We start from the raw sequence: 23485 nt of genomic DNA, 5'->3' as shown, positions 1-23485 counted from the left end.
ACTTGTGGATTTAATTGTTCTTAGACCTACAAGAACTTGTTTGTAGGCATGGGAATGTGAACTGATTGGGAAGTAAAGATTTCACTGTCATAAGTTGCTTTTCAAGGTTAGAAAGACTTCAGCTCTTGCTTATAAGAACATTCTGTGCTTTTAATGGCAAAAAATATAGCCAGCTTTATCAGTTCCCTATGAAATCTGAGCGTGTACCCAAGAGACTAGAGTTCTTGATCCATCTTGGAGTGAAAGGAAGCAGTGGTGCCAAGCATGAATATTTTTGTAAGCCTAGTTGCTAAGTGATTAACACCTTTCCTAAAGCATTTTTATTTAGCATCTGGTATGGTTTATTAGAAGGAAGACCTTAAAATGGAGTAACCTGTACCAGCTGAAGGCTTTCTAAATGTGTCCTAAATGCAGCAGGTTGTTTTGTTCTCTCGTATTTGGTCTAGTTGCATGTCACGTTTTGAGAGCTTTTGCAAATTACTATTTTAAACTAACAACTGATTTACCTCCACCTGCATGAGTAATTTCAGCTAGATGAGCATTTCTTAAACTATATTAAGTGTTTATAGAAATAACTACATAAGAATAAGCCAGCATTACTCCTGTATACTTCTACTCAGACTCTTTACCTCTAGCACAAAGCCAGTTTTTTGTTACTGCCAGCCTGCTGTGCGTTAGCGCTCATGGTGAGCCATAATCCTAGGCTGATTATGAGCTGTGGCAATTGGGAGTGTTCCAGTAGATTGCAAGCAGCTGCTTTGCCCCTTTTGAAATCAAAGCCCTATTTTCTAGAAGCGGGCTTCATTAGAGGTGAAAGACCATAACTCAGCAGGTTGTAGCTATTTTAGAAATTAATATGAAAACCTTCAAATGGCATGAAATACTCTTAGTCTCAACTGCAGTAGTTTCTGTTCAGTGTCTGTGGAGTCTAGAACTAAACAAAGATAAGCTTGTCTTCCAGCTGAGGAAGCTGGTAACTTGTTCTTGCCTTTGAAATGATAAAATAGCTACTATCTATATTAGCAGGCAGCAGTTAACAGTGTAATAGGAACAAATTAACAGCACTAATGGCCACAGTTGATTGTTAGCTGTTAGGAGGAGAATTCATGTAAGCTGTGGTCTGTTTATAGGGAGCTGGATATCTTTTAGTGATTGAAGAGCTGCTTCAACTGGATTTCAGCTTTCATCTGAGCAGAATTTTGCATACCAAAATCACTACACTGTGAACGTGCCCAGATTGTGCCCAGGAGCTCTGATTCAGAAGTGCACTTACAAACTGAAATGGACTCTATATGCTTTTCTTTTTAAGCTTTCATCTTGACTTTGGTCCCACCTCATCCCTTTTGTAGCACATTTACCATTACGACACCTTGACTCAGCAGCGCTTGCCTACAAAGAATCAGCTAAAACATAATGCATACCTGCTAAAGGCATTTAGAGATTCTGCAGCCAAGAAAATACAAGCCGTCTTTTCATTGCTGAATACTATCGGAGCATGAAGTTTATAGAAAAAACACCTCTAAGGAACTCTGATACTTAATACGAGTGGGTTTTCTTTTCCTTCCTTTCTACCAGCCGATTCTATTCTACCTTTTTTTTTTCCTTTGTCATTCCCCGCTCCCTGCATTTTGCTTTCTGTTTATTAAGGAAAGGAGCAGGTATAGATTTGACAGTGTTTTGTGTTCTGCAGTGATTCATCAGATTTTCTTTTAGGTTCAAATCCCTAGAGAAGCCAGGTCTGAGGGAAGCAAAAAGCAAGTGTCTTTTTCACACAGCAGTTAGCTCTATTAAACTATCTCTTGTTTTTCCCTGGGGAAGAATTACTATTTGTATCTAAAATTTTGAGCTTGGCATCCTTTCTGTCATCTAACAGCAAGTCTAGACTTGCAATACCACACAAGGCTGGCTCGGGCTCTAGTATGATGGAAAGTAAGGGTAATACATACTGAAGTGTATTTCCTATTTAAAGGAAAACATTGAAACAGGGTAATAAGAAATATCCACCTACTTTAGTTCAGGCAGTTTTTGCACCAAAATAGAAACAGAATCTGTCATAAAAGCAGACAATACTGGCCATGCTGAATGGATATCTTGGGCAGGCTGTTCAACCACCAAATCAAAGAAAATTTTGCTTTCTACGCACCTGCCCTCGCTTTGGCCTCCAATCCAAAGAGACTTTCCTTTGCAGAGTAAAGCCGCTGACTGTGCCAGGTGTCTCGGTTCCTAATGAGGAAGGGGCTAGATTACCATATACAACAGGCTGTGCAAAAGACTAGCTTTGGTATTCTCATGCCTGGTAACTTTGAGGTGATTGCCAATAGTAAAAGAAATCAATAATTAAAGAGTTCTCTCCTCCTCAATAGTCTTAACCAAGAGGCTTCTAATTTTAATCCAGATCTTAAGAGTTGAGCAAATACAAGCTCACGATAGAGTTTAAGCATCTCCCATACAGTTAGTTTTTCAAATGCGGAGTAGTTACCAGGAGGAGAAAAGAGAACTTCCTAGGCTATGAAGCCTGGATTTGCCGGTTATCTGGTTTTTACAGTTGAGTTTCCTAGCTATAGCATTAGTGAATGATTCCAGATCTGTCTTGCGAGCATTGATTATAAGGATCTCATTAAAGCCAAATGATGAATTAAGAGTCAATATTTCCCTCTGAACACTTGCTCTCAGGATAAGGACCAAAAGAGACTAACCAGTAATGAAGTTGCAGGCACAGGGCGTGTCACATAGAGATGGAAAGAAAATACATTTAACAAATTGTATTTTGGTATACAAGTCTTGCATAATTTGGAGAGCCTAAATCAGGCAATCTAAGTTGCTAAGCCACTATCCGTCATATTTGAGAAGTTGTGGCAGTCTGGTGAGGTTCCTGCCAACTGGAAAAGAGGAAACATAACCCCTATTTTCAAAAAGGGGAAAAAAGGAAGACTCAGGGAACTACAGGCTGGGCAGTCTCCCCTCTGTGCCCGGCAAGATCATGGAGCAGATCCTCCTGGAAACTCTGCTAAGGCACATGGGAAATAAGGAGGTGACTGGTAGCAGCCAGCGTGGCTTCACCAAGGGCAAGTCCTGCCTGACAAATTCTACAAGGGGTTACAGCGGCAGTGGACAAGGGAAGAGTGACTGATGTCATCTACCTGGACTTGTGCAAAGCATTTGACGCTGTCCCACATGATATCCTGGTCTCTAGATTGGAGAGACATGGATTTGACAGATGGACCACTCAGTGGCTAAAGAACTGGCTGGACATTTGCACTCAAAGAGTTGTGGTCAACTGCTCAATGTCCAAGTGGAGCCCAGTGATGAGTGGCGTTCCTTAGGGGTCGGTACTGGGACCCGTGCTGTTCAACATCTTTGTTGGAGACATGGACAGTGGGATTGAGTGCACCCTCAGCAAGTTTGCCAATGATACCAAGCTGTATGGTGAGGTAGACATACTGGAGGGGAGGGATGCCATCCAGAGGGACCTGGACAGGCTGGAGAGGTGGGCCTCATGAAGTTCAACAAGGCCAAGTGCAGGGTCCTACATCTGGGTCGGGACAATCCCAAGCACCAATTCATCTTGTGACAGCTTGAATTGAGACAGGTTATAGCATCCTGAGCGGAAATTGAAGTGTTATTTTTCTGCACTTGGGTTTTTTAACCATCTCCTCTGCTCCCCCCACCCCCCTGCCCAAACAGGTAACTGCATGAAAGAGTTCAGTCTGATTGCAATTTACAAGTCAATGGAGTTCATAGTTGGAGGAAAACAACATTTGCTTTTGGCAGTGAGAAGTTCATACTGCTGTCTCTTAAAGGCTGAGGGCTCTTGAATGTTTTTGCACTTCAGTCAGAGTCCAAGGAAGATGAACGTTCAGGCTTCGCCTAGATAGCTGATGCTTAGTCCTGCAAGATGTGAACACTGCCAGTTGTACTATAGCCATCTTCATCTGAAAGTCATTTTTCCCAGGATACCAGAAACAAATATATTTAAGTTCTCCTTGCTCTCCTCCACTCATGTGTGTGCTCTCCCCAGATCATGTAGTGTCACAGATTTGCTTGGATACTCCATGCAGTTTAATTTAAACTGACCACTCATTCCTGTGTACTTGAATAGAGTGCCTCAATCTGCTTCTCAAAGACTTTAACGAGCTCTGCTCGTTTTGCCTTCAGTGTTGGTGTCAAGAGTCCATTTTCTACAGAGAACATCTCTGTGTGGATGTACAGGTCTTTAACCTATTAAAAGAAAGTAATTTAGCATGTGACATTTGCATAATTACTTAGAGGAAAAGCAACAGTTCTTCACAGCTTCCTTGAGCTCAGTGCAAGAACTCCCTCAGTCTCAGGAGGTCCAATAACTAAACTGGTTTTTGATGCAAGTCAAACTCCTTTTGGCTGACACAGCAAGAGGATATGCTGGAACTACAGTACCGCTCTTGCAGCCTATGGTGAACCTCCACTCCATCTCACAGCAATTGCGACTGTTGCCCTGTACAGCCATCTGTCTCTTGGTCAAGAGGCAGGCAGTCAATGTTTCACTGCCTACTTCAATCAGTTGTCTGGGGCAACTGTCTTGGGTCCCATCCTGGCACAGCCAACAACAGGAACGAAGGCTTTCCAGCCATTGCATTAGCAATACAGGTGCTTGTGACAAGCATGATTTAGAAGTACTCACTTGTTCAAAGGATTTAAGACCAGCCTCTTTCCCCAGTCTGATCATATCTTCTAAAATAGCTTTCTTCACTGCCTAGAAAAAACAGAGCAGGAGCAGAGTGGGTAAAGCTGCCATTTTGTAATTGCAACTCAAGACCATACCCATTGCCCAGGCGGTGAAAAGTGAGGTTGGCAAGAATACATGTACTTATTTCAACATTCAAGACTTTTTATATTAAGACCACTAGAATATCATGCCTATCTTTTCATTGGAAAAGCAGCACTGATAGCCCTTGAAACAGACACCCCTATACTTAGTTCCAGTTTTTACTGTGTGGCTGCTTGCATGACTCACCTGGCATTAAGCCACTTTAATTTACCAAAAAGGTGGGTAGAGTGAAGTCAAAGCAATGCAAGACCGGGCTTCATAATTAAATTCTATCTATAACCCACTAAAAACAAAGCCACTCACTGGATTTTTGCAGATATCTTCATAGGAACCTTTTATTCCCAATTTTGCTGCAAATTGTGGAAGTGTCTCAGGATCAGGCACCACTATACCTATTAGAAAAGACTGAAAACAAGTGGAAGTAGTCATTCTGAGACCAGGATAAGTCATCTGAAGTTACTTTGATTGTCTATGTGAACTTGATTTTGGACAGTGTCTCTATAACAAGCCACATCGCCATCCATTTCCAGAGTTTGGAAGGTAGCTACAAGGACTTTCAAGTCACTTATCTGAGTTCTGACAGCAGTAATTGAAGTACTAATGCAGTTTGTTATGTGTGCTGAATGGTCCAGCAATCACTTTTGGCTGGTTTACAGACTGAAGACTGGTCTCTGCTAGAATAGGTGACATCTCTGTGGCAAAGGAGTGGAGAAACACCTCTCCTGTGAAGAAAGGCTGAGAGAGTTGGGGTTGTTCAGCCTGGAGAAGAGAAGGCTCCGGGTAGACCTTATTGTGGCATTTCAGTACTTGAAGGGGGCTTATAAGAAAGATGGGGACAAACTTTTTAGCAGGGCCTGTTGCAATAGGACAAGAGGTAACGGCTTTAAACTAGAAAAGGGTAGATTTAGACTACATAGGAGGAAGAATTTTTTTTTTTTTTTTTTTTTTTAAACAATGGAGGTGGGGAAACACTGGCCCATGTTGCCCATAGAGGTGGGAGATGCCCCATCCCTGGAAATATTCAGGGTCAGGCTGGAGAGGGTTCTGAGCGACCTGATGTAGTGGAACATGACCCTGCTCATTGCACGTGGGTTGAACTACATGACCTTGAGAGTTCCCTTCCAAACCAAACCATTCTCTGATTCTAAGCTGTACAGAGCTGACCTGACATACTAATCCCATTCAAGTATGTAATTAGACTTTACCCATCTTGCAGCTCGATGCCAACATCTCCTTTTCTTTGCTGTCAATCGGGAAGGCTATAGGTCTGAAAGGATATTTCTATAAACATGGCACTATTGCCAAGGACTCTTGTAAATGCATACATTTGTGCCCTGATCTTCCAGAACTCATTGTAGGAGGAATCTTGCAGGATGCTCACTCTTGACATCACTTACCCTCAGGCTTTCCCCATGTACAAAGACCTGGGCTACAGGAGCACTTCTGATATAGACATTTTCTATCTTCTCTGGAGCAATGTATTCTCCTTGTGCAAGTTTAAATATGTTCTTCTTCCTATCAATGATTTTCAGCGTTCCATTCTAGAAGTTAAAGGTGGAGGTCATTAGTTTCAAGCCTGTCTTGCTTCTATAAGAAGTAGAAGATAATAGGTTTGGTTTTATTGTATGAGAGGCACGTGCTAGTCTGGAACTGGTCTTTGCTACAGAGAGAAGGGCATTTTGTCTAATTTCTCCAGTCAACTCAGGACATGATTAGACAGCTCCTTTATTCTCTTCTAACAGAAAGCAAGATACCTTGTTATTCTTCACTGTGGAACCAACATAGTCTTAGCTACTGGCCTAGCACGTGTTATTTGAGATCTTGTAACCTAATTGGTCTTTGGAGCGTTGCCTGGAGTTACTTGGTGAATGATAACAAAATACCATGCGAGGCTTTTATCCTAGAATTCACTTCTCCAGCCTTTTAGGTTACTGTAAGCTAGCCAGGAATTCACATCCAAGGCATGGTTTGTACTGAGCAATTACTCACTGGCAACCATTTCCCTATGTCTCCAGTGTGGAGCCAGCCATCTTTATCAATTGCTTCTGCTGTCTTCTCAGGGTCTTTCAGATAACCCTTGAACACATTTGGTCCTTTAATGCAGACCTATAGGAAGCACAGAAATTTGTTAGTCACCAATTCATATGTTTCCGTATTTCCTGACACACACAAGACATGGTACATACCTCGCCTTCATTGTTAGAAGAGAAGTAGCTCATTTCTTCCACATCATCTAGTTTTATGATATTACAAGCCAGAGGGGCTCCAACATGGCCTAAGGGGGGAAAAGAAAAAAAAAAAATAAAGGAAAAACCAAACAAGGACAGTTATGTTTTGGGGATTCTGCTAGCAGTTGTCCTTATTTGATCTAAAGCTAGAAAGACTAGGTCTTGAAGTAAGACGGGAGAACTCAGGCGCCCCCTACATATGAAAGACTTCAGTGATAGTGGATACTTATCGCTCTTCGTTCACTGTTTTAGCAAGAACCAGTACTGCATAAAGGAATCTGACACATTCAAGAAGATTATTGTAATGCTATTTTCAGACAGTTAATGCAGGATAAGTAGCAGCTGAGCCTCAATGCATAGAGCCATTTATTGATGTAATCAACCACACCAACCACATACCGCACTTGCCTCCACAGAATTCCCTCACGGACCCTGGTGTTCATTTTCATTTCATCCTCATTATGCTCTGCAGTTATTGTGGTCTCACAGACGGTGACTTGAGCTTGAATTTAGAATACCCAATATTAAAAACACCCTTACTAAGATGAAAGCTAAGTCTTCAAGGTCAGGTGGTCCTTCAGGAAAATACTCAAGTATCACATCTGATATTTTAGTCATAGTTCTCTCAATAACACAAGTTATTTGGGAGCTAAAGCTAGTTTCTTAAAGCCATTTGGGAAGTCCTTGTCCAGTTTCCGTAGCTTTGTACGGACACTCCTTTCCTGTGCACTGGGAAAGGGTCTAAGCTGGCCTATGTCACCTTACATGAGAGATTCTCACCTACCTGAGTCAAGAATTTTGGTACCTATTAAGCATACAGGTGACTGTTCCTACCAAGAATCACTTTGAGATGAAGTACCCAGGATTTAACTTTCATTGAACTAAAAGCAGAAGAGCACCTAAGCTTGAGTGCCGCTGTCTGTTGACAGCTGTGGGAAAGTTTCCAAGTCTCAACTGCCATACCTGTTGTCCAGTCTCCAGGCATTGAAAAAGTACATCCAGCTGAGCACTCAGTCTGGCCATAAGCTTCAAAGATCTGTGTGAGGAAGGATGAATATTCTTTGAACATCAAGTCTTTGGCATGAAAGAGCTCAGTTTCAACTATGCCTATGCTTAATTCTTCTTAGGAAGAAAAGCCAAGAAAACCTTAGCCTTTAAGACTTCTTGGTCTTATTGGTGTAACCAGATATTCTTCAAGTTCACCTATGCAAGCCTTGCTTTGGTCACCTCATTCTCCAAACTCTGTTTTCAAAGGTACTACATTGGGAGCTCATTGACTGTCCGGATAAGCCACAAAGCTCAGAGGCAGCTGCCTGACTTTGAGTGCTGCCTGTTCCTATTTCTGCTGCTCTATTCCTCTTCCCAGAGCCTACAAGAGAGTTTTTTTGGTAGTGTAGTTGGAAGCCAGCCCTTCAAAATTTTGTTCCTGTTACAATTAACTCAAATCAAGCAGCCTGTAAATAGTGAAGACTGACAGCAATCTCCCCCGCAATAAGTAGGGCTGGACCACAGCTGTATCATTGGTCACTTATTTGGGCATAATCAAACAGGTCTTACTTTAAGAAAAAAAAAACTCAGCTTACCTGACAGCCCAGTGCTGCTCTAAGAAATGTCAGGACAGAGGGAGATATAGGGGCCGCACCTGTTACCATTATACGCACTCTTCCACCCATGGTTTCCTACAAGTGAAATAGAAGCCATCAGATCCTCCAGTACTACAATGCTCAGCTTACTTACACTTAGAATAACTTACCTGAACTTTTTTGAAGATTAGCTTATCCCAAATGCTGTCATTTCGAATTATGCCCTGTTTTATTTCGGCCATTTTCATAATCACAGCAAAGTTTAACAGGCAACGTTTCACTGGGCTCTTTGCACCACTTTGTATCTGCAAGGAGAAGTATTGGTGACTCCTGGGTTCAACTCACATCTGTACCTCCAGTTCTTGCTTTGTTAGGAGGCATCATATCTTACTTTAGTGTTCTAGGGTCTGTCTTCACTCCTGCCATGGTCTAGGAGATGAACCAAGGGGCAATACTAATTTGTGTTACTGCTGACATACTTCAGCCACAGCATTGGGCAATAGCTTTGCACTTGCTTCCTTTGCTTTCCAAAAGTAAACAAACTTTGTCTCTGAACAACAACAGACTCAGTCCAGTCATGACTCGGTACAGTATTCCTATCCTTCAGGTCCCAAGGCTCTTTCTGTCTCCTCGGAAAGGGTTTTAAAGAATTCTTCTGCTTGCGGAGTAATTAACTAGTGACAATATTATGCTGCATTCAATATTAACCTTGTATGCTTGCTCAGATATACAAACATGAAGATAATTTAGCTAAAATTGTTCACGTACCTTGTCATATATTCTATTGAGCAGTCTTGGTACAACTGGAAATAGTGTTGGCTTCAAGGTTTTCATGTCATCCGTTAGCAACTTGATGTCTCCTTGGAAAAAGCCTACTTTTGCTCCACAGCTGTAGACTACAGTCTAAAAAAATTGACCAGACTAATCTTAGTCACAGACAATTCCTAGCTTTGTTAGCCATAATTATTTGTCTATGGAATACTGCATGATTTCCAGTGCCCAGTGGTAGGAAAGTTCTTGTGTGAATAGATTTTGAGGAAGGCTATCATACTTTTTACTATAGTTTGATCTATAGAAGCTCAGATGCATAGATGAAGTTCTGGCACGCAACTTTGATTTGTAGCCCGTGAGCACCGCAAAAAGTTTCACGTTATAGTTGAATATAGTTAATATGAGTTTCACCACATTTGTAACAGCTGTTCTATTTTGGTATCTTTTGAGATACCTAGAAATTTAAATACAAGGCAACAGAAGAATTTCACAACTTGACAAGGAATAGGACAAGACACATTCTGTTTTAAATACTGTCTTTGGAAATTGAGGTTAAAAGACTGTTCTGAAACCATTAAATGTAGAAGAGTTAGATCCTGCCACAAAGTTGCTATTATTCCCTGTAGGAGGTGTACTTATACAACATGCTGGAGGAAGTGCATTAATTAGAAGACTAGAACTTCAGCTTGGAAACAGATAGGCAGGATGACACAGGCCAGCAGAGTAAACAGTGGAGAACGTACCACTGTTTACCTCCGAGTACTAAACCCACTGGTCTTAAACTGCTTCCTCTTCAAGCATTAGCTTTCACTGTGTTTGACTAAGGTCTCGATGCTGTTCATTTCCCTTGCTGATTTCTTAGCAAGTCACAGACTCCTTGAGGCTGGACTGAAGAACAAAGCTTCATTTAATGAAGATAGTAGCTATATCTTGGAGAAGTATCTAGGCATTATTTAGTCAGTTCAGAGGTTTTATTTTAGGTAGATGGTCTTAACCATTTAGATATGGCTTCTAACCAGTGTTACTGCCTGAACTAGTCATACATACAAGGTCTTCTACAGAAGCTTAGTAGCATGCACACAGTCTGCTTACTACCTACAGAGTACTTACCTGTACAACTCTCTCAAACATGTGAGCCAAAGGGAGATAGGACATGGTGATATCTGAACTTGTACACTCAACTGTGTTCTAGAGGGGAAAGAAATAGAGGTGGGTTAGCACTCCCTATGTCTGCTTGAGTTATTCTGAAGTAGAAAGTGAATAAAGTTTGGATCAATTTGAATACTTTGAAAAAAACACTTCAAATGACTGAAACAAATCAGGCTCATCCATCACCTCTTTGAAATTTGCAGCTGTAACTCAGCCATACTACATCGAGATTCTTTTTATGTTTTGGCAAAACTTGAAGTAGGGCAGTTTAGTACTCTTGGCATTTAGGACTGACTCATTCTAGAATAACTTCTCTGTAAATGTTCATGTTCAGGGTTAAACCAAGTTTCTTGCAATACTATTGTCCCATTGAAATATGGGCACTTAGGAAAGCATGAGTTTGCTATGAGTGAATGGTTTGCAGAAAATGCCCACGTTAAAGCTAGCTTCAAGACTGAGTGACATAGCCTAGAGATCACCATTAGCAGAAGCTCACCTCTGTGCTTCTAAGGAAGGCAGCAGCATTTGCAACAACATTTTGATGCGTCAGCATGGCTCCTTTAGGGTTACCTTTGGAGAGATGGAGCAAAGTCAGCTGCGGCTCTGACTGCTTCTGCTGTCAGTTTCTCATGCCTTGTTTGGCTCAGTTTGAACTATCTTGGTATTAGGCTCAGTTATAACGTACATTATCTTAAGAGATCACAAGTACGCCTCATCTTATGTGCTTTCAGCTATGGATATTAAATAAAGGAAAGGTCTACTGAAACAGCAGAGGAATTAGGAGTAGCATAGAGAATGCTGAAACAGGATGTTTCTCTAGCCCCTGTGGATCAGAATACAGACACAGTTAAATGACCAATCTCTAACCTTATGACCGCATATTTTTCATTGGGTAAGACAACATGAGTTGGGCTATTCTTCCCCCCATCTCTAAGAAGTCTTAGTGCACTTGACTAAGTGCACTTAGTGTAGTGACAATGTCCCAAGTAAAACTGCTGTAGTGGCTTGACACGGCTCTAATTTACTGTTTTAGTTCTATGATGTTGTTAGTGTTTCCTTTTTTTTGTGCTAGAAAGCTATTTTTGTCACCACAGGGAGATTGTTTTTGCGAGGAAGCATCACTGTATGTTCTCTTACCTGTGGTTCCACTGGTAAAACACACGATGCAAAGATCTTCAGGCTTAGGAGGCTAGAGGGAAAAAGCCATATAAAGTCACAGTAAGGATTATGTTGCTTATCAGTATTTACATATACTTCCTAAAGGGAGATGAACCAGGAATTCTGTTAGGAAACAGCAAGACAAGATACAAACAAAATCCCTGCCAGCCATCTCTACTAGCAGCAGGGCAAAGCAAGAGGTCTTTTCAGAGACTAGCTTTGAAAGTTTATAACTATTCCACAGAGATACTTACAACTGGTTCTCTGATATTGTTTCTTCCCAGCTCCTGTGTTAGAGAGAAAACACAGCTTAACAATTGCAACAGAAAGATGTGCAACAACAGTAAATGAGTAAGTAATTGCATTTCAAATGCAACACTTGTTTGTACTCTGCCTCTTGATACTCTGTCTCATTCAGAGAGAGAAGTTGGTCTTCCTGAATTTAGAGTACACAGCTTGGAAAAGCTGACTCCTGGGATTGTGGAAAGCATGAATTTGAGTATGTAGAAAGTGACCACAACTATTTAAGGAATTTGGAAGTCCTGGGTAGAGATATTTCATTTTATTTGATGTAGGCCACACCTCCTATACTTTACATTTCTGCATTGTATCTGGAAGGTTAAGCCTAGTATTGGGATGCCAAAGCAGCCAGTAATTTGCATTACAGTTTCAATTAGACTCAACTGCCAGCTTAGAAGCCTGATAAATCCTGTTACAACTGCACCATTAATTAAGCTAAGGAAGTCTTCAGTTTAATGCATACTGACTGTCCACAACAGATTGACATAACTTTAGTCAGTGGTTTGAACTCTGCAAGTCCATTTGTCTATCTATATCAAGTTTCAAAATGACTCAGGTACAGGTATGACAACTGGATAATGCTTACATTAAAGTGTCATTGGTGCCAGAGAAGGTCCAGGTGTCTAGCTGGCAAGGTCAAGCAGAAGCCTTTAGTCACCTACCTCAACCTCCTGCAGTGATAGAATTTCAACTGCCACTTTAGCACCTCTGTCCTTGAGGTCTTTATCAAAGAGGTCCATGAGAATGATAGTCTTCAGACCTGGGGTCTTTCCTTGCTCACAGTTCTCAAGCAAGATCTGTGCTTTATCAGGCTTGTCACAGATCACGAAGCTTATATCAGCTACAGAAAAGAAATTACATTTCAGAAGTCTGTTTAGAAGACATGAAGCTAGTGAGTGACAGCTCAAGTAGCACATACATTTAGAACATAGCATTGGTCTGTTCTAAAGCCATTTGCATTTGTTTATATGGTTTCAGTGGCTGGCTTACAGTGCAAAGGTTCCTCCTAGAATGGTCAACTGATTGTATAGCTAGAATCTCAAGTTTTCCCAAAGTGAAGGCAAGTATCCTCAGTCACTATTAAGATCGGCATTTAAACTTTTGGCATTGCCATAAAAGCTCAGAATTGTCCTCACTGATTGTTGAGGTTTAGCCATCTCCCTTAAATCTAAAGGAATTTAGAAAGAGGTAGCTAAAATTCTTGAGTTAATGCCTCATCTTCCCCCTGCATGTGCAAGAGTTTCATGCAATTAGAAAAGCATCTCCCATTAAGTCAGTAGAGGAATTGGATTTGCCTGAACACGCTGGTTCCCCGTTAGCCTAGTAAGTCACAGCTGTGTAGTCTCCAGGCAAGACCTGTTTGCAACAGTTATGCTGGTGAACCTTGAAGTGATTTTGCTTGCCAAATCCTGTTTATGGGTTGGATCGCAGATCATTGTGACAGCAGTGGATATTCCCCCACCCTCCCCCATATCTCCCCTAAGACTGAGAGAAGAAAGTTTGAAGATTTATTCAAGCTTTCTCACCAGTTTCTTCCATTACAGCATGCTAGTTATTGTTTCTGTAGAACAACAGGCCCTAACCAGACAGATTCAAAAGATTTAAGCATATCTTTACCCCTCCCTCCTTCACTCTTTACATCCTACAACTTTAAATCAAGACACACATCTAGTCTTAATTTGCAGGCAAGCCTGTCTGCATTGTCTGTTTATTTGGCAGTGTGAGAGTTCAAGATTGCAAAACCTCAGATGGCAAATAGTTGAACACTGATTGCAGGATCTAGAAGGTCTTCAGTGAACTTGCACTGAAGACACTAGGAGACACAGGAAGCCCACTGGCTTCTTCTAGATATTGAACCATGTCCCCTGAAAAGCAGCTTCATTTACAGAAATTAAGTGTCTAAAAGTATAAGAGCAGTAAGGTTAAGACTACTGAGTTTTGCATTAAATTCCCTTGAACTTCAGCCTTCTCAAAACAAAGCTTCTTACAGAAATCATTATGAAATAGTGGAAGTCAATATTTACCTTTGTTAACAATATATACAATGGCCTCTGGCCCCAGAGTGTCATAGAGTGGAACAGCAACCATTGAATAAGTGTAGCAGGCATACTCTGAAATGATCCACTGAAGAGAGAAAAGAGCAATGCTAAGGAAAACTAGCAGCTCACAAGACAGGATTACCTACAGATTTCATACAGCTTGACACATTAGTAGTAGGGGTTGTGTAAGGAGCATGTCCATGAGATTCTCAGAGCAGTGAGGGTTCAAGATCATTGGATTACATGCCTGGCATAGTACGTGCTCAGTCAGTAACAAGAGAACTGGGAAGGGAAAAGGCCAGTTGCGATTGTTCCTCATGTGGCCTCAACCTATTTAAACACAAACTCTCCCCTCTCCCCAAGGTGTCAGAATATTCTGGGAAAGGGTATTCAATTTGTTGCTTACCTCTGGCCTATTCTGAGCAAAAATACCAATAAACTGGTCTGATGATGGTTTGCATCCTTTTTGCAGAAGCCCCGATCCCAGGTATTGAGCTCTGTCCAAAACCTGTAAGATAGTTTTCCCCCACTTTAGTGTTACAAGACAGTATCCCAAATTAAACTCATCCATCATGTACAATACTCACCTGTTTATATGTCAGCCACTGATAAGGTTGTTTGGGTTTTCTGTAGCCTAAACAGTCGCCATTTCCTAATGGAAGAGTTCAGAAAAGCAGCTGTAAAGCTCAGTACTGAAGCTGCATAGCACTTTAATGCAACACTTACAAGCAGGAAATATTCTCAGTCAGACTAACTGACTGGATCATGGAAGTACACAGTGTCCATAGCTAAGCAGTCTGCCCAAACCAAGACTGTTTGCTTTATCCTTACAAGCAATACTTTCAAGATCTGGTAATATTTTCCCATTTCACAACCCATGAATTCGCTTGCAAGCTATCACATATTTCCATGCATAGGACCCCTGAAGTCACACAGGCACAAATTCATACCTATTTTAAGCAGGCGGTAATTTTACACTAAAACCCACATCATAAGGCAAAGCAGAGGTGTTTCCCACAGCCCCCTCTGATGCTTACTACCTGCTGACTCTTCACTGAACTCTACCATCTTAAGCTTCTGATGTTTGTTCCTGCCCAGTCTGTCAACTAAGACTACTTCTAAATCACTGGGGAAAAAATAAACAAACATGGTCACTTGTCACCCCACAGAAGGCTAGGAAAGCTTTTGCTAGCCTGAATTATTACTACAGACAAGAGGCAAGGCAAAAGAGCTTGGAATAATTTTATTTACTTGTGACAGGCAGGTACTAACTAGCAGATGCACAGCTTACCAGAAGCATGCAGTCCTCTCTGGAAAACTTCATACAAGGTTTTAGCATCTTCAAAGTAGTAAGAAAGCAGGTTATTATCTGTCAAGAGGGCACCTCTTCTGGCTCCTCCCTAGGAACAGAGCACAGTTACGAAACAATGCAGAACAGATGCAATGTCATTTGTTCCTCAGCCATTCTCCCAGCATCCCCTTTAACACATTTCAATAGCATTGCATTGTTAGGGAATTCTCATTTTCCTTCCCAATTTTGATCTACTCAGTCATCAGTCATATGCAGAGGACTTTTCTAGATGGCCTAGATTAATATTCAGTTACAGGTTATTAGAGAGTCCTTGGCTAAGATGGACTGCTACGACTTGCCTAGTTACGTGCAGTCTGTCATTGTAGTCTAGCACCAGCCTCAAAGCTGATACAAAGCCTTAAAATACAGAAAAAAGTCAGTGATAGCCAAGGCCATCTGTTAAAAAGCCCACCTAACCCTGTTGGCAAGAGCCACTGGTTCTTACTCTTAGTGTCTTAAGACTTCCCTTCTCCCCACCATACTGTTGAGTTGTACACCTGGGAGAGGAGGCTGTGCATATCAGACAGGAGAGTTTCCACTGATACCCAGAGTCAGAATGGATCAGTATTCAGATTAAGCTTTTCTAAAATAGTCCATGCCCACAAGCAGAGTAAGTATTACCTCAACTCCTACTGACTGCTTGTTCAAGTCAACAGGAGGCAAAACAGGTTTTGGCCTGCTTATCACCCACAGGAAGACGCCAGCTCCAAATACAATAAGACTAATCAATGCTGGTGTTGGAAGCGGTGAGAACAAGACTTGAAGTATCCAGATCATGGTGCTGAATCAGTGGAGCCAGATTTGTACCTGCAACAAACAGAAGGCTTAGTAGACATGAGTTAGAAGCACTCACTACCTACGAGCCATGGTTACTTCCATAATTTGTTAAGCAATACTACAAATCATTTCAGCAGTTTGCCCCTAAAAAGTCCTGGTACAATAATGAAGCATCCTTATGCAATGCTTTAAGCCTCTTAAGAGATCTCAGGTCACCTGTCCCCATAAATCTTAATTGATGCTGCATCCACCTCCACAAAAAGCTGAAGCATAATGAAGTCAGACAAGGAACAGATGTCGATTCTTTCTATTCAAGAGTAAAAATCTGCCTGGGGAAAGCCAGTGTATAATTTCCCAAATTAAGTATAACCAAAAAAATGCCTACAGTTCAGTGATGTGAGTAATGAAAGCAATAAACTCAATATTATAGCTGTCCAATAGGGGAAGGGTATTGCTAAAATATGAGGGGTATTGCTAAAATACATGTAGGTGTAACAAACACGTCAAAGTCTGCAGAACAAGCAGTATCTTCATCATCAGCTGCTCTTTCTGGAAAGCAGGGTCTATGCTGGACAAGTATTTCAGATACTGACAATGTGTTCAGCATGAGATACGGCACAAGTCAAAACTGCAAAAGTTAGTTTCCACTTGGAAGAGGTGATCTGGAAGTCCATGTGTGCAATGGAAGTCTAGTTGGGAAATACAGAAGCAGTTCTGCTGCTCGCATCCTTCTGAGTCACTTCCTTCAAGAGCAGGGAAGCAAGAACTGAGAAAGCAGGAATTCTTATAAGAAAAACCTGAAGTTTTTCAACCAGCAGTAAGGGAATAGAGTTATATGCAAGCAACTGAGGACACCACATGCCTGCATAGCTGTACCAGTTTTAGTGGTTGAAGTGTGCTTTCGTGCTCACTTTAATAATAATTTAAAGGCAATTTCCTAGAAACCAGGAAGGACTGGTTGCCTTTAGAGTATCATGGTAGAGGTAATAAAGAGAACCACGGATCATGTCTATGGCACCAAGTCCTCTACTATAACTTGTTAGCACTGATTAGCATTAACACTGCCTAATCAGACAGATCAGTGCAATTGTCACAAATAGCTACTGTCTGTTACATGGACTTATTCGACAGAAAATAAATAGAGGACACTTGTCTGACCTTTTCGTGGTAAAGATCGGAGAACCCACAAACTCCAAATGCCCCATGCAGCAGTAGATAAGTCACTGAAAAGCTCTCAGTCAGGGTGTTCCCATCTCCTCACTGATTCCCATGCAAGGCGCTTTGTGCCAAGACATCTAGGAAGACTGAACATCAGGCCCTGAAGGATAACGATGCTTGGAGCAAAGAACTCAAAGTCCAGAGAGAACACCTCATCAAGTGCAAGAAAAGCCTGAAGATGATTAAATGCAGAAAACTTTTGCCTTCAGATTCTGAATTGATTCCACAAGTCTCTTGCACAGAGAAAAGAAGCTGGACAGTAGTCTAATCCCAGTGTAACCTAACCAGCATCCCTATAGTTAGTCAAGGATGATTTTCAGTTATAAGCCAAACAGATTTCTAATTTAAAGAAAGACCTGTTGGCAAGGTTATTTCTAAAGCCTGGGAAGTATCGTATGCTCATCTGCTTCTAGGTTTTGGGGTGGGTTTTTTTGGTTTGGTGTTGTTTTGGGGATTTTTGGGTTTTTTTGTTTGTTTGTTTTTTGGGGTTTTTTTTAAGTAACTGCCTTCATTAGTACACTTACGATCCTGAATGAGGCTACGAGGCTATACATGTGAGTCAGAACCCAACATCCTTTCAAGCCACAGAAGTCTGTGTTGTGTGAAAAAAGCACAAATACCTGGATCTTGTTTGCAATGCATACACACAAAAAAAATGCATTTCATATCTGAAAGACTGTTTTCAGTTCCCCTACTTCGTGAATAGAATAGTGACAATGTTTTGCTTTTACTTTCCAACCACATTTCCTCAAATGGGCTTTAGTCCCTCCTATCGAAGTGCATAGGGTGTGTTACTCAACCTGTGGCAAGAGACTGACAGCAAATTTGTCTCAATTCCCTGCATTAGGACAGTCGTTTCCTATGCCTAGAGCTTCTACTGTAACTACTTGTCTAATCCCAGTCACTGCTGGTTAATCACCCCTGGTATCTTCCAAAAGCCACTTAATCCTGCTTCCCTCAGAGCAGAGGGGCCAGCAGAGAGGACGGGAGTCTGTTTACTTGACAGAGTTTTCTGTCCATGGGAAGAGAAAGGCTCTACCCTAGATCTGTGCTATGGAGCAACTACCAGCAGAGCTTAACCCACAAATCCAAATGCCCTGTGTATACACAACACCTGATCTGTATCAACTGAGTGAAAACTCAATTCTGCAGCATGAAACAAAGCCAGGGCATTTTTGATGAAAACCAGCTTCCACTGCAGGGCAAGTCTGAACACCAGCTGCTTTCTTAAGCATGCAGGGGGGTGGAGTGCTTGAACCCCCTGAGTTTTGAAGGGCTCAGCTCCCAGTGACCAGAAAGATACAAAATGCACAGGATGTCTCAAACCACCTGTTTAGTCCTCTTGTGCAATAAGATGCTAGACAGTTAAAGTGTACTTCGGTTGTCTGGCCTGATCAATGGTCAGGGATAAAATGCACTAGGCTCTGGAGTGCAAAGGCTTAGTTTTTATCCAAAGAGATTACAGTGATACCATTTACAGCCTTGAGTTCAGGAGTACATGTTCTCATTTCCACTGTACTCTCCCCCCCACCCCTCTACAGCAATTCCTTTACTAGCTAGAAGGAATGCAACAGTTATTCTCTGTTCTCTCCAAGCCAGGGGATTCTCTCCACTGGAAAGTGACTGAGCTTTGTGCCTCCAAGCACTAAGTATGAAAAAAGAAATCAGTGCCTTCCACATCACAGTAGTTCTTTACAGACAGCAAAGCAACCTCTGATACTTGCACAATTTCAGAAGCAATGCGCATGCACTGCCTGGGAGAATGTTTCCTATAATTATGTTTTTTGGCTCAAGTTTGGCTAAGAAAGAGTTGGCATGTGCCTTTGAGGTGATCATGAGAATTTGTTGATCAGCATTAGTAAAGTAATATTGACTTTTTCAAAGCAGGAAGAGTAGAGTACAACCAACTACACTGGGGTCACCAATTAGTTAACCACTAGTAGCTCACTCTTTACATTTGCTTACAGAGTGCAGCTCTTGCCTGGTGTCCTGCAGATGTGAGCCACTGTGCCAGTGCTTACTCCTTGGAAGGATTATATCCCATCTTCCTCCAGCTGCAGCGAGGAGAAGTCTTGTGTTCTGCAGGGTTTAGGAACATCTAACTTTTAGCATCCAGAGAGAAGCTAAAGTGCAAAAGCTCAGCAGTGGCTGCTGAACGGAGCCATATAAAAAACACAAAGCAAAATCCACAGTAACTTGCATTAAGCCTAAGATACACTTTAGTTAGGCTTTGCTTTCAGAGTACCACTTATGAAGGTCAGAGCCAAACAGTTCAAGTGCCCTTTGATCTTGGCTGAGAAGCACTCTGCTCGGGGGTGGGAAAGAACGAGGCCTCAGTAACTTTCAGGAAGTTTAGTCTCTCTGGTTTCAGACTACGTATCACAGGCTATTTCTGAGCCTTGCTGATGAAACCTACTGAACTCAGGCTTTCAGTATACTTATTAAAAATGGCCTTTCTATTTAAAGAATTTTACTATGTCTGATATTACTGTCCCTCTATCGAAGGGCAATGACACCATGACACTGCTTAGTACATAAAGTCATTTTGTCAGATAAGCCAAGCTTTCACATATTTTTTTATACGAGGCTTTCTCCTTGAAAACTACCTACTCAGAAAGATAGAATGTGTTCAACTAGCCCTTCAAAATTTTGAAAGCTTTAAAAGTATTTAGAATAACGGGTTCTGTTACTGCTTATCCTATCAAACAATATAGGGTAATAACTTGCAAGATATACATGCAACAACACTACAATAGGAAGTTACCTCTAGACACACAATGAGCATGGTTTAAAGAGCTAGAACTAAAACTCAACTTGAAAAATTTACTTAAAACTCCTAAGAAAACTAGAATATCATCATTAAACACCTTACATATAGCCACACAGAAAAAAGGTAGCACTAAAAACTTCTAGATACTAATGTCTTTTATCACTACATGTTATTAAAACACTTATGTTATGAAGAACAAAGAGCAAACATCTACCTGAACTTAACTCAGCCTAAGGTTAACATCTAACTAATAGCTCACTACCAGAGATTTCCTAGCAGGCTCCTGATAAACTCATTATCTTGAGCCCCACAGCTAATTACTGCACTCGCACATAGGTTATAGTAAAGTGCAGATGAGTAACAGCAAGCAAGCCCATTAACAATAAAACAAATAAAAGTAGAACTTCATTAGTTATACAGGAAATATTTCAAAGCAAATGCAGACACGAGAACCAGTGATCAAAACCACCTACCATTTTGAAGATAGAGTGGGAAAACAACCTCTTTTCCCTAAGTAAAAGGGAGCTTGACCAGCACAGTAGCAAACCAACACCAGTTAGGTAACAGTCATGTTAAAAACTACAGCTAGTTCCCTCTTCCCAGTTTAAATAAATTAGCAAGCAGAAAAGCATGCTGGGAAGGGAGCTTCTAAAAGGAAGTAACTTGTATGGGGGAACTGAAGTGGTTAGAAGAAAAAAAAAAAAAAAGAGGGAGGAGGTTGTTGAGGTTTTTTTTGTTTGTTGAGGAAAAGAGCTTGAAGATTATGTATTTATTAAGAGCTAAAGAAAAAGTATACCAAGACCTTTTGATTTGATACTTAGAATTTATTCTTTATAACCTCTTTTCTATTTTTTTTCTGTGTATAAAGTTGTATGCTCAACAATAGCAATTTTCTCTCTATAGATGTATAAGTTAAGCTGAGCAGAACTTCATAGCCTGTAATACTGACAAAATGCTTTGAGTATAGTATTTGTTATATACTGTTCCCCAAAAGCTACCTAGTTCTTTCTGCTGTGGTATATAGATTTATACATGCAATTATTTGCACAAAGTAACAGTGAATCATATTTCAAACTTCAGTTTTGTTTCCTGCTATGACAGGGATTTTCTTTATACTTTTACAGTTGCATTTTTTTGTTTAAAGGTTTATAGCTGCTACTGTTTCCATTTTTCTCTCTGATGCTTGTTTATTATAACTGGAATTTTGCAGTATGTTTGGAGGGGTGGGAAGACAGTAACTTCACCTATCTCTTTTCTTTAGTGCCTTGACCTCAGATCTTGGAATTGCTTTTCCACTTAACAGTTTCCTCATCTGAAAGTTTTTCTATGCTGCATGATCTAAGAATAATCTGTTTAGCTAGACTAACCATTGCTGGGATGGAATAACATGGCATGTACTTGCATCCAGAATACAACTGGTCCTGGACCTTGGCTTGCTAAAACACATAGCTTCCACTAATTGCAATTATGCTTTTATTGCTGCTGTAAACTTTTAAGTTATTCAGGTAAAGCTAACTTACACTGTAACTGTGGCATTATTTAGCAGTGCAGATACACTTTTAGAGAAGCTGAGGCTTAACCACTGATCTTACTGTAAGCTGTACACGAAGATATAAAAGAAATAGTTTGTTCTGCATGAAGCTCCTCTGCCTTTGGCTTTGCCTTCCCAGACTTATTCCTGTGGCATTTAACAGATGCTGTGAGCTTCAGCTTTCATAGTGCCAGCCAGGGTGCACTTATGCTTAGAGAAAGGCAATGCCTCTTAGAGAGGAGGGAAGGAAGGCCAGGCTCCCAGCTCAGCCAGCTCCATTACCACCTTCTTTGAGTCTCTTTCTGAGGATCTTCCCCCATCAGATACCTGGTCTCAGGCTGTTATTTTTCCAGGAGGAAGAGAAAAAGCCGTGAATTTGCCCTGTCTCTGATCAGCTGTTGGGTTGCAATGCTGTGTCTATCAGACGTATTGACTTTGGTTGTGAGTATGAGAGAACATGCCCACAGCTCCATCCTACCTGGCCTGCCAGAATCCCAGAACGTGATGCAGAGGTCCCTGAGCTGGTAAGGTTACGCTACGTTGCCAGGACTCGGTGGGTCTCACAGCTCCAACATAAATTGGATTAAGGGATGCACATAGAAAAGCCCTAGGGAGGATAACTTCTCCTTAATGATTGGTTCTGTTTAATGCTCATAAATTAGAATACAGCTGGTGCTCTCTTCCCATGATGCATAAGAAGTAACAAGCAAATTTTGAGGCTTTCAATTTTTGATACTGCCTCAAATGATCTGAATAAACTCCAGCTTTTTATGAGACATAAATACATTTGTTGCTAGTAATTCTCTGCCAAAAAATAAAGCAGTCATGAATAACTCAATCTTTGCTTCTTTTTGTACATGTATATAAAATGTACATCTGCATCCTTCATACCCATTAGCAAGTTAAGATGAGCAGTAGGTAGAGTATGTGTATAGAGAGTTCAAGTTGTTTCCTTTTTGTTGTCACTGTCACAAAAGGTATGTATAGAGGATGGATAAGATGAGCTTTTATAATATACCTTAAGTCATGGCACAACATGAGATTTTGCTATCCAAATATGCCATAATAGCCCACCTACCAACAGCAAATAGCAGAGGATGTAAATAAAGGAAAGGGAACCATTAGCTCAGTGTACAGTTTTCTCTGGTGTCACTTCAAGACTTGGATCTAAATTTTGTGAGCCTGTGGGACGTGTGGGCTCACTTTATTTGAAGGGTTTTTGAATGGGAGTTTTTCTTCTTAATGCTATGAAAATAATAATTCTTTATTGCTCTGCTACACTTTCAAGGGCAGGCTTACGGCTTTGGTAAAGCAGAGTAACTGCACAGGAACATAAATAATTGTCTCAGAGTGTAAATGGGGTCCTCAGAGAAGGTAGTATGGACAGGACAGTGGGCTTAGGACTTGGAAGAGCAGCATGCTTTTTGCCAGTTCTCTTACTTGGGGCTTGATTTCTGGTTAATCTTTGTCTCTACTGTCCTCTGCTTGTTACAGCTGCAGCTCGGTACACAAGCCAGAGCTTGGAGAAGGCTCCGTCTCTGTAGCTACACCAAGCAGTTGTACCAAGGCGATGGCAGCAGTCTGCTGTGCTATGCTCTAAGATCTGTGCTTTTAACGCATTAAAAAGGCATTACAGTCAGCTTTTGTTTTCTTAGGGATTAAGAATTGTAGTAAGTGTCGCCAATAAGCTTGTGTGGATAAATAATCTAGCATATAGCAGTTTTTACTGACAAGATTTGAAAACCTGCCTGCGATGCTGTGGAACCAAATGATTCTTCTATTTCTGGAACTCTGTTTTAAACGTGA

The 23485-nt window shown here is 41.1% G+C and overlaps 1 protein-coding gene across 3 annotated transcripts; it reads right to left on the bottom strand.

Moving 5' to 3' along the window:
- Positions 1–3812: 3812 nt before the first annotated feature.
- Positions 3813–20785, bottom strand: ACSL5 (acyl-CoA synthetase long-chain family member 5). Of its 3 annotated transcripts, XM_009881561.1 has the most exons (21): positions 20622–20785; positions 16005–16190; positions 15324–15432; positions 14620–14684; positions 14439–14540; positions 14018–14117; positions 12656–12834; positions 11948–11980; positions 11673–11724; positions 11032–11105; positions 10497–10574; positions 9384–9518; positions 8786–8920; positions 8616–8711; positions 7996–8068; positions 6991–7079; positions 6794–6910; positions 6202–6345; positions 5108–5209; positions 4658–4729; positions 3813–4218 (listed from the first exon to the last, which is right to left on the bottom strand). In XM_009881561.1, the coding sequence occupies exons 2-21, from the start codon at positions 16158–16160 to the stop codon at positions 4078–4080; spliced, it is 2052 nt and encodes a 683-aa protein (XP_009879863.1). In that variant the 5' UTR covers positions 16161–16190; positions 20622–20785; the 3' UTR covers positions 3813–4077. The 3 variants fall into 3 exon arrangements, with proteins under 3 accessions (XP_009879863.1, XP_009879864.1, XP_009879865.1); XM_009881562.1 differs by lacking the exons at positions 16005–16190; positions 20622–20785 and adding an exon at positions 20162–20212 and having other exon boundaries at positions 3903–4218; XM_009881563.1 differs by lacking the exons at positions 14439–14540; positions 20622–20785 and having other exon boundaries at positions 3903–4218; positions 16005–16058.
- Positions 20786–23485: the final 2700 nt, after the last annotated feature.

The sequence above is a fragment of the Charadrius vociferus genome, unplaced genomic scaffold, assembly GCF_000708025.1.
Source record: "Charadrius vociferus isolate BGI_N301 unplaced genomic scaffold, ASM70802v2 scaffold282, whole genome shotgun sequence".
Lineage (NCBI taxonomy): Eukaryota > Metazoa > Chordata > Aves > Charadriiformes > Charadriidae > Charadrius > Charadrius vociferus.
Note: the sequence above shows the minus strand (reverse complement) of the source record. Positions and strands in the feature narration are given on the sequence as shown.

Coding starts and splice junctions, on each gene's coding strand:
- ACSL5 (XM_009881561.1), bottom strand. CDS start 16,160: ATGATCTGGATACTTCAAGTCTTGTTCTCACCGCTTCCAACACCAGCA. Junction 5,210..6,201: donor TACATGGGGAAAGCCTGAGG/GTAAGTGATGTC, acceptor ACTTGTTTTCAG/TCTTTTCTAATAGGTATAGT. Junction 4,730..5,107: donor AAGATATCTGCAAAAATCCA/GTGAGTGGCTTT, acceptor TGTTTTTTCTAG/GCAGTGAAGAAAGCTATTTT.